This window comes from Eublepharis macularius, chromosome 3 (genome assembly GCF_028583425.1).
Source record: "Eublepharis macularius isolate TG4126 chromosome 3, MPM_Emac_v1.0, whole genome shotgun sequence".
Taxonomy (NCBI): Eukaryota; Metazoa; Chordata; class Lepidosauria; order Squamata; family Eublepharidae; genus Eublepharis; species Eublepharis macularius.
In genome coordinates this window covers 118,140,462-118,151,704 of record NC_072792.1, presented here as the reverse complement: position 1 = coordinate 118,151,704, position 11,243 = coordinate 118,140,462, and the positions used below count along the sequence as shown (strand labels likewise).

General features: G+C 41.5%; 1 protein-coding gene across 1 annotated transcript in view; it reads left to right on the top strand.

Moving 5' to 3' along the window:
* The first annotated feature begins 5,317 nt into the window (after window positions 1–5,317).
* Window positions 5,318–11,243, top strand: part of ROBO1 (roundabout guidance receptor 1) — a 533,171-nt gene continuing 527,245 nt past the window's right edge. The window contains exon 1 of the mRNA XM_054973392.1: window positions 5,318–5,989. Coding sequence (XP_054829367.1) covers window positions 5,935–5,989 — 55 coding nt within the window. The 5' untranslated portion in view covers window positions 5,318–5,934. The remainder of the gene's footprint in view (window positions 5,990–11,243) is intronic.

Here is an 11,243-nt window from a genome sequence, read left to right as displayed (position 1 = left end):
TACCGTGGGAAAATATTGTCTGGATCAGTCCGTTAAGAACTGGTTTTTTGGAGCTGTGAAATTTTGCAGTGGAATCTAGTAATTAGCCAGACGGAATGATGAAAGAATTAGGAGGTCATGGTGTGTACTCAGCAGTGTATAGTAATTGTAGTAATGTTATAATAACTGCCTCTGGGTGAGTCAGAATCAGGTATGTGTAGGCGGATATGTGAACTATTCTTAATGGTTTTAGATTGGAGTCATATGCTCCATGGGTGGTAAATCTCACAATCCAAAATGTGGGGGATTTTAAAAAAACGTAAATCTCAGATTTTTGTTCAAAATTTTTGTTTAAATTGGACTGACTTTTTAACTTTTTAAATTTCAAAATCAATAATTAACAGAATATATGGTTTAAATAAAATTAAAATTAGGTTGAATGAAAAAATAAATGGCAAAATCAACACAATCTCTTCGACTGAAGAACTGAGCTTTGCCTCATAAAAGCTTATAACCTGGAAAATGGTATTGGTCTTTAACGTGCTACTGGATTTAAATTTTGTTATACTACTACAAACTCAGGTGTGTAGCTGTGTTAGTTTGTCATGATTCAGTTGAAGATAGTTTCAGAACTATCTTCAACTGAATCATGACCATCTATAAAATACATTAAATTAAAAGCTGCTTTTCTATGTGAAAAAATCTTTGAATAGAAGATCCTTGTTAAAACAAGGATTAGGCATTAAAAGAGGGAGAGTAAATCATTAGAGATCCAGTGTGAAACAGGGTTTAGAATGTTGGACTAGGATCTAGGAGACCCAGGTTTGAATTCCCATACTGCCATGCGAATTTGCTGTGCCAGTCACACACTTTCAGCCTAACCTACCTCACAGGATTGTTGTGAGGATAAAAGGAGACAAGAACAATTAAAGCCACCTTGGGTCCCTACTAGGGAGAAAGATGTGGAATAAATAAATAAATAAATAAATAAATAAATAAATAAATAAATGTTATGTAATTATTAATATGGTTCCTAGTGAATCAAGAAACTAGAAATGTATTGGGATCCAAGAGACACCACCATGCATATCATTAGAATAATCATCTTTGGGCTATCTGACAATAGAATAGTAACTGTTTAAGTATTGTTAAATGCAAACAGGGACAGATAAGGTTTGGGGAGGGCATTTTATTTCCTCCTTCTTCACTATTTTCTCTTCCTCTGCTCCTGACAGTCCCCATATCCACCTCCCTTTCCCTACTTCCTTCTCTCCTTTCGACCCACGATGAACTTGCTTTTTATCTGCTCCCCATTTCTCTCTCTTTCTCTTTGTTAACAGTATATATATATTTCATTTGTACCCCACCTTTCTCCACAATGGGGACCCAAAGCAGTTTACTTCATTCTCCTCCATTTTATCCACAAAACAACCTTGTAAGCCAGGGCAGACTTAGAGTGAAAGAAGAACCCTGTAAAAAGGCCCTCCTCAGCCTGCCCTGGCTCCACCACCCAAAAGAGAAAGTGAAGAAGTGAGAGTCTGCCAGACCATGACCCACCCTCCTAAAGGGGGGACAAAGAAGAAAGAGGCAGCCTGCCTAACCAACTGGCTAGACACCTCTTTTCTTCATCTTGCGTGGGGATCAGGTGGGATGATTCAGGAGCTGAAACCCTTATCTTCTCTTCAGTGGGATTTGGAAGGGCCAAGCCAGGCACTATGTCCGTTGCCTTGTGCGGGGCATAGGCAGGCCAGGCATTGCCTCCACCCCCTCACCTTGTGTGGTGCTTGAATGGGCCAGGTACTGCCTCACCCACCTTATGTCAGGTGGACTGGGTGCCACCTTCCCCACCATGCATGAAGCTCAGGTGAGCCAGGCTCATGCCTTTTATCAAAGGGCTGACCCACCTATGCAGCAGAAAAGCCATCCCTTAATAGTCCCTGCTTGTGTGGTAAGTTAGGCTGAGAATGTGTAACTGGCCCACTTAGTTACTCACCCAGTTAATTTACATGGCAGAATGGGGATTCGTGGTCCTAGACTGAATCACTACACAACAGTTTTTCATGAGGTGGTTACTTTTGAACTATAGTAAGAAGCCTGGCTTGGGTAAGTCATGAAGTTGCATTATGGCAAATTGCCTGGTGGTTGCTATTGGGCCTGGCCCAAGTCACCCCACCCTCAAAGGCCAAAATAGCCCTGGAAAGGGCCCTGACTCCTCCCCCTGTCTTTTACTGACAGAAAGCAAGCCTGGGACACTGTTGGTGGTTCCTAGCTTCTGTTTCTTAACTACAGGCTCTTTTATTCTTTTGGGACCCCTATTTTTAAAAAAAGTTTGCATTTTTCTGTAAACCTGCGGTGTTTATTAGGCTTGTAGAAAGATTTATCTTGTTTATTCATGGCTCCAATCTCTAGATTTGCGTATCCTCAGATTAAGCAAAAAATAAAAAAGCTGAGTTGAGAATTAAATATATTGATGATGATATATTGAACTCATTGAACTTAGTGGAAATGGGAAAATTGGGGACCCATGCCACACCTTTTCCTGGTCCTGCCCCTGAAGGAGGAAGGGCTGGCCCATGATGAGAGGACTGAGGTGGAGCAGTCCCAGGAGGGGTAAGGAGTCTCTCATGCATGGCCAGGGTGAAGCAAATCTCTTGTGCGAGATAAAACGGGGCAAGGCTCATCTTGCAGTGAGAAGTTCTGGATGAATGGAGGAGTCTCTTGTCTTGCATAGGTTGGGTTGGGGTGAGGAGAGATCTTGCATGGGGCTAGCCTGGGTGAGGCAGTTGCTGCAGAGAGGTGACAACTCCAAGGCCATTGGCCCACTAGGACTTTCCCCAGTGGCCTTAATGTCTAGTCCTCCCTGGAACTCTATTTAAGCATGCAAAGAATTAGGCTGAATGATTTTTCATTTTGTAAACAACTTTCCAAAACTGAGATGTGAAATATATAAATCACGAGTTCAGTTATGAATATGGGGAAATAATACAAGTACAAAAAAAATCTTATGGGCAATAAACAGTGACATGTAAATTTTGTTCTAGGGATGGTAAAAATACAATTAAAATACTATTTTAGATAGGGTACATAGCAGTAGCATTGGGTTGTTTTAAAGTCAGTACCAGATAACATCACATTTGTATTGTGTTCAGGCCCTGTCCTGTACAATACTACTAAATGGACACACATTTTGAAGCTAACTGCTTGTTTACTCAAAACAAGCTGTACAGCATTCAATCAGATTTTCTTTCTAGCAAGAATACTTAGCACTGGGCTGAAAGGGTACAATCTTAAGTGAACTTAAGTTGACTTAAGCTCGTTTGACTTGGTAAGATCAGGGTATTTTGATTGTTTAGGTACTAAACAATCACTAAGGTGGGGCGATAGAAGCCTCCAAATCCAAATATCTGCAGTTATTAAAATAATATTAACTTATGTAATGCTTAGAACAATTAGACATCATATTTTCAGCATGGAAAAGAAAGGAAGTGGGTGAGGTAAAGGCATGTCATTGGCTTTGTGCCCTGTCATCTAAGGCTGCTGCCCCAGCAAGCTCCTTTAAACTCAATGGATTTACATTCACGTAAACATCATGGGATCTAGCTGTAATACAATAACGTTTATTCGGCTTCTGAATACTGCTGATGTTGGAAAGTCCTTTTTTGGATAGGGCATCAAACCCTGGGTAGGGTTAGAAAGCAAAGAACTCTGCATGATAATTCCCTGTTTAACTGTCATTACTGCTGCAAATGCAATTGCTGCAGATGCTTTTGCACTAGCTATGGAGTATCTACATGGGAGTTTTGTGTGAAAATTCCTCCATCAACTACCACTCCTTGCATATTTACCTGCCACCACCAGTAGGCTTTCCCCAGATTTTTAAAAATTAGGACCTGATTTGTTGTTATAGAACTGTAATATTGTAACAATCTAGTCCAATAATTAATTCCTCTGAATTCCTACCCCCACCCCTGTTTAAACCCCCCCAGAAAAGTAACTCTCGCTGGTGTGGTTGCACAGATATAAGACAATGGTGCTGGTGCACGTGGTACCTTTAAAATGCACTCCTTTTCATCTACACAGCAGGCAAATGTGCTATAACTGTAATCTTTCTGAACAGATCATATCAGGCTAGGTTTGGGAAAGATCACAGTAAAGCAGAGAAAGATGTGGATAGCGGACAACGTCATGTGCAAGTTCCAAAAAAGTTCTTCAGTTTGGATGCTAAACAAGACATCCCTGTGGAAGCAACCTAGATGTCTTGCTGACATGCACCACAATTGATTTTACTGGAATCCACTCCAAGAATGCTTTAGGACAAAATCAGTTGATTTTCTTTTAGGTGCCTGGAGGAAAGTGGTGTTGGAATGTGTATTCCTCTCTCCACCCAAACAATACTGACCTACCTTAACGATAATACCAATAAATACTAGCCCACTTTACAGGTAAGGATTTCTTGTAAAGAAACAATATTATAGATTCATGCCTTTGTGGCACAGATTTAGATCCAGAGGAGGAAATATTTATATAGCAAATCTCAGCAAATAAATGGAAAACTGTTAGGCTTCGCCAGAATCTAGATGTCGCTCTTCTGGCTGCACGATCTAGAATGAAATCTGTGTACTTGAAAGCCAGTCAACTTGAAAGCCAACCAAATATCCCGCCTGTGGTGTGTGCCTGCGCGTAAGAGAAACACCCTCCTCTTCCGATCCGTTTCTTCTATTCACAATAATCAATATTACTGGCGGAGCTCGCTCTCAGTTTTGCAGCACTGAAAGGGTTACGCCGTTACCCGGGAGGATTTTTTGAAGCCCTACGCTGGAAAGTTCCATTTTCATTAACGGGGACATGAAGGCTTACACAGAATGGTTTGGTCCGTCCTGAGTGGGATCCCAAACCGTGGCGCTTTATTGTCCCTTTACAAAGGGTAGTTTTAACCCTTTCTGCGCTACGGTAAAGTTACACGCATTTTTAAAGTGCCTTTTTGGAGCAGTCCTACGTTTGTCGAGAGCGGGTTTTCTAAACGGTTGAGGAGGTGCGGCTCCTTTAAGGTGTCCTGAGGCGGCATCAGACCTGCAGTAGCAGCAGCAACGGGGCGGCGGGAGAAGGCGCCCCACCGCCTGCCTCAACGTGACGCCAGAAACTTCAGCGGCTGCTGAAACCTCCGAAGAGAGGGAGGTTTCATTCCCAGCCCTTCAGGGAGGCGGCGAAGAGCTTCGCTCTTTCTCCACCAGGGGCTGGCTGGAGGAGGCGGCAGCCCTTGGAAGTTTTGCTCGCACCCACACGCCGTCCTCTTCCTCTTTTGTGTCCATCCTCGATTCGGGGAAGGGAAGTCCTCGCTGCGTAGGGCGCCAAGGACAGAGGCTGGCCGCGGAGAGGAGCTGCCTCCGTCCGCGCTCCCAGCTCTGTGCCCCGAGTGATGGGACCCCGGGCTGCCGCTACTGCTGCTCCTCCTCCCGCACCGCCGCTTCTCTCTGCCTTGCGCTCGCCCAGCGGCGCTGCAAGCCAGCCCTCGCCTAGAGCCGCCGGCCCGTCTCCGCTGCCCTCCGCCTGAGTTCTGCGCGGGCGGCGGCAGCACTTTCTCCACTTCGCTGGAAGGGCCGGGTGTGCGCGCGTGGGAGAGTCGCGGAGCCGAGCGGGCAGCTTTTGTTTCTGGGTCGCCGTCGGGTGGTCCCGCGACTCCCGCGCCGAGGCCGGAGAGTGCTCTGTGGGATCACCCGGGGCAAGAGGAAAGCCAAGCGTGAACCCTCCCCGGTCCTGACAATAGAGGCGAAGAGCGAAGGCGACCCTCTCCTTCCCACCCTTGGAGGATTTGGGAAACGTCGCAGATCATTAAGCTGCTTGTGGATTTACAAATTGGGAAGCGTTGGAGGCTTTGGGAGGAAAGCCCTCCCCCTCCCCGGCTCCACTAGCCCTCCCTTTTGGCATGAGACGATCGGAAGGCTCCACCTGGAGACAATGATCGCGGAGTTTGCTCACTTCTGCCTCTTTGGATTAATATGCTTCTCCTCAGGTAATCCAAGCTCTCCCCACTTTTCTTGTTCTTCTTTCTGTTCTCCGGAAAACGAGCGGATTATTTGCTGCCCCCCTCCGTCCCCCGAATCCAGGGCAGGATCCAGGCATTCTTCATTTCTCTTCGCTTTAATATGGGGAAACTAAGCATGTGCTGAACTCCTGTCGCTACCAAGGAGTCTCCAGAGTGCCTAATTGTAACTGGACCGCTCTCAGCTTGTCCAGAAGTGTGACTTCCCAGTCCCTGAAGATGCCTTAACATTTTCTCTACTCCGTGGCCCCTCTGCTCCTGTCCCTCCTCACCCTTCCCTGGTCAATGTCTTTCTGCCTTTTCCACTTGGTTTTTCCCTGCCTTGAGTTTATGGAGGGGTGTGCGTGGCTTGCATCCACAGTTTTGAGAAGGAAAAGCAGGAGTATTAGTACCTGAGGACTTTTTGTGGCAGCGATCCAGAGATGCTTCTGCACTGGTTCGACCACTTCTAGATCTTGAACCCAAGACACCGAAGACTTTAATATTCTTCTGGCCTAATCTTACTCACTTGATGTAAGTTTAGAATTTTAGGCTCAGTTACTTGTGGATCGCTCTGTGTGTGAGACTCTAGTACAGTCTTGCCCCCCACATGTTCTGTGTTTGCATCAGCCACCCTAGTCGGCAGCAAGAGGGCTATTAGTACTTGTTTGATGTATCTGAGGGCTGTAATTAAAACCGATCATAAAGAAACTCCAGGAAGGAGCTTCTTCCTACCATAGGATGTGAGTGGTTTCTGGATTTAGTTTGAAGGGGGGTGGGGGGGGGGTTGCAGGTATTGGCAAGGAGGTTAGGGCATTTACTCAATGTGTGTGTTTTTATTGATTTGCTGATGTAGTATCAGATTCTTATCTTTATAAAAGGATCACTGCCCACTGTTCAGAATATTTACATGGAAATAAATCCCCATGAGATTGATTTCAGTGGGGTTTACTTACAAATAAACATTGAATGATTCCATCTAAGTAGTTTTCTTGGAATAAAATTCCATGTAAATAAATAAGAATTCCAAGTAAGACGCACATACATCAAGGTGCAAGATTTCTTCTCCATTTCCTACATTTTCTCTTACTCTGAATTCAAGCATATACTCATTTGGCTCTCTGCTGCCTGAGTTAATTATGAATGGAAGTAAGCCCCACTGAGTTTACTGATTTTAGGATTGCAGCCTTAAGTGGATAATTTCCTGGTCTTTAACACTTTTTAAAAAAATACTCCCTGTTTCATCCAGTCAAAAGAGTCCTTCTTTTACTAAACTTCCTTAAGCAAGTTAGAGCAAGTTACATCAACAGGCAACTTTTGAACAATAGACAAAGTGGATTATACATTTGGGCAGTAGCTACATTTAAATACAAATATTTTTGCATACAAATACTCATTATAGTGAAACTAAATAGTGGGTGTTTCAGTAAATGGTTATATGTTCACTGTTCCTGTCAAGTACCCTTAAATTGGCAAAGCTACTTCTGATACTGTGGCACATATGTTAAACCGTTCAGTCTGACTGCAAAATATGGTTACATCCCATGAAACCTGTTCCCTTGATCAGAGGTGACATAAGAACAGTCTGGAGAGAAAATGAGCTATGCCCATGTATTGAGTAGCAAATAAGCCATAAGGCAGAGGTTACTTGGAAATAAGGAAGCTGACTGCCATGGTGTGGAAGTAGGACAAGTGACTGTGTTAAACCTGAATTTGTTTCCAGTTTTTGTTCAGGTCCCTGAGCATTGTCACCGTCTCAAGGAGTTTCCATTATTTCATGGTGAACACTTTAGCAAAGCAAATCATGGTCACTGTGTAAGCAAATTGTCCCCCTTGCTTCTCTTACCAATTCACTTGTGCCGGCTGTAATTTATAGCCCTGTGTTCCTTTGTGATTATTTTTTTATTCACTTTCCCCTGTTCAAGTTTATTCACAGATGTTAAGGGAAGTGTCAGGTGTGATAAATGGAAGAAGGAGAGATTATTCAAGAGATAGGGGAATTACTGGTCATTAGTCATTGTTTGATCTGAGTTTATGAGTGTTGGAAAGGTCTCCCATGGCTGTGAATAGCTTCACCTTAATGTGATATAGTTGGTGCACTTTATCTAAGAAAAACTCCTTGATAAGTGTTTAGTCATTAGGGTGTCATGGGAGTCTTTGTTTCCACTAAATTTTCTTTCACTCGACTTAAGTTCAGCTATTAAGTATGTCTTCCCTACTTGGATCTTATTAAAAGTTTAAGTTTAAGGAAAGTTCTGTAAGGAGCTTCTAAAAATATAGTACCTTGAACACTTACGTGTGCATGTGCGTGTGTGCGTGTGCGTGTGCGTGTGCGTAACTCTGTGGATTTTCAGAGTCACATCTTGAGATATATTCTTCTATCTACTCCATTCCACCCTAGGCTGCACTTAGTTTTTATAGCTGTGGCATCAGAGTTATTAAAGTTCTGGAGATACGAGATGTCAGATTATTGAATTAACTTCTGAAAAGATAACAGAGGTTGCATGAAAACAAAGACAAATTAAAAAGCATTTGCCTTTGTCAGCGTCTTGACATATTATTAAGTTGTTGCTTAAGTATTATGTTTCAGTTATTTGGCAAAGGACTGTACGGTCTCATTCAAGGTGCACGTTTTGCCACTGTCCTTTGAATAAAAAATTGTGACTGGTATTGTTATCTTTAATTTTTCCTGTAGTGAATGCTAAATCTTTCTAATACTTCTGAAAACTTTTACATCTTTCAATATTTTTGTTATTTATGATCTAAATTTGGAAAAGGTTTCTTTCATTGGATTAATTGCTAATGAAACATTAAATTTTGTTCTTGCGTTGAATGTTAAAGGATGCTTTTATATTGCCAATTTTGTGTTATGACAAATTTAGCTGGGAACAGGTACATTTTTCTTTGGTAATAAATGCTTATCTTGTCTTTTCTTACCACACTCAAACGTTACTCGTGTTATATGCAGCTGAGTTTAGCATAGTAGTTAACACTATGAGCTAAGAAGTGCGAATGTCACGTAAGCCAATATTGAGTTGGTGGCCTCAGAACAAGTTTCTGAAGCAGTAATTCCAATAATAGATTAGCACTGGAGAAAAGATGCTTCTAAAGAACTTTCTGTAAGATTGAAAATTATTCCTCCCATCATACTTCAGCTGCCACTGAGACAAAAATATGCAAGTCGTACACTTGGTCTGCCTTAGGGGACTGTTGTTCACTGAAGTAATGTATGTGAATCGCTTTGAATACTTGAAACGCTACATGGTATTAGTACTATTGGTCTGTCACACTGTAGATACCAAAGCTGAAGTGGTGAAAATCATCACAGTGGTCATTCATTCATTCATTCATTCATTCATTCATTCATTGTATTTTCCTGTTGCTGAAATCATCCCACAGCTAGGCCTCCATGACTCAGTTTCAGGTAAATTATGCTCATTGCTTGAATAGTAACGTCAACATCCAGTTTTATATTTATACATTGTCTATCTTACGGATAGATTAATAAATATCTTTACTTAGAGTTTGACAAATCCTAGGTCACCATGGTGTCTAAACATTTCATTCTGGTACCTAGTATTTTTAGCAATGATTTTATTGTAGGGTCTCTCAATGAGAAGTACGAAATCACTCAAGAATATGTTTTGTCGTCTGGCATAAAATACATGTGCATGAAGTTCTTATTGTTGCTTGTTTATATGGTAAGTTTACACAATTCAGTGGTGGTAGAGGAATTTATTTCTTAACCAGTTGCTTTCTATATTGGCTCTAATATTCAGTTAAATAGAGCTTTTAAAGCAGTAATTGGATTATCAGAAATATAGGAGTTGGGTTAGGCTTATGGGTTGGCTTTTTGTTGTAGCAATGACATCAATATACAACACTTGTGTCATAGTTCTGATAAAATTATGAGCAGCTACGAAGAGGTTAGGATTAAGTTTTGTGGTAGCAGTAATTAAAAAAATATGGTAATTAAGATACTAAACTCTAAAGACTGAAAATCAGACTTGTAAAGTCAAAAAAAATTGTCAAGGCCTGCATTAACTTTCCTCCAACAAGGACAAACAAAAGAGTAGTTGCTATCATCAGAGGCATTTCTGGATTCTGACAGCCCAGGCCAATGTGTACTTTATTAGCAGTTTTATTCATTAGAAGGCAAAAGCTGATGCAGATACTCTCTTTGAAAGTCATTTGTTTGTACATTAATAGAAGCACTATACACTATAGCATGCACTGGTTAACTTTAGGTAGCTTCTGAGATTTCCCTTCCATGCTGAATGATATCATGGTTTCCTGTTACTGAAATATCACTTTCTTTTCATTGCATAACCATGTAAACTAAGTGTTTCTATTTTCTAAAATTGTAGTTTTCCTGAAGTGCTTTAAACAAAGAATTTTTACTTTACTTTTTCCAGAAATATAGGATAGAATTTACTGTCTCTCTTGACCTATCCGCAAAAACATTTTAACACTGATTGAAGGAATTTTTAAGTACTTACTTGTACTCCCAGCTAAGTGGATGAATAGTAGTGAGAAAAGTGTTGTTTGGTCACTGTTTGTTTGCAGTTGCCTTGTGAAATTCCCATGTCTTGATTAAACTCCCTACGCCAGTTGGTCTGTGTTTATCACATATCCAACAAACCTCAAAGATTGAGCTTATTGGCAAAGTGATTCTACTCCTGTTTTCAGAATTATCCAGCATGGCGATCTCACCTACAGTCCACATAGAAGAGGTTGTATAAAGGGTATTTCCAACAAGGTAGTTTTCCTGTACGAGTATCACTTCTGTGTAAAACTACATGCATACTTTTATGTATGACAGTCACATGTATATAGCTATTTTGCTGTGTGTGCTCAGTAGATACCACTCTTGGTGGCAGGGCTTGTCAGTACATGTGGCAAAATGAAGATTTTTTTTCTCTTGCATTTTGTGTGGAAAGTTTCTCTCTTTTATAAATATCTATAGAAAAAATAGTCTACACAAGACAAAGTAGTCCTCAGAGTGCATAACAATTTCTAACTAGAGATATTTTACAATTAATTAATGGCTCACCCAGCCTGGATGAGTTTCAGAAACTTCTGCAACCATTCCTCTGCAAATTGAAAAAAGGTTTGCAAAAATGGGCTGGATGGCTGCCGCTGCTGCCAGACAGCTCTTAATCTAATGACTATGATACAATCTGATGCTTCAAATGGAGCATTATAATCAGTCTCAGGACATGTAATCCAGTGGCAAATGTGGAGC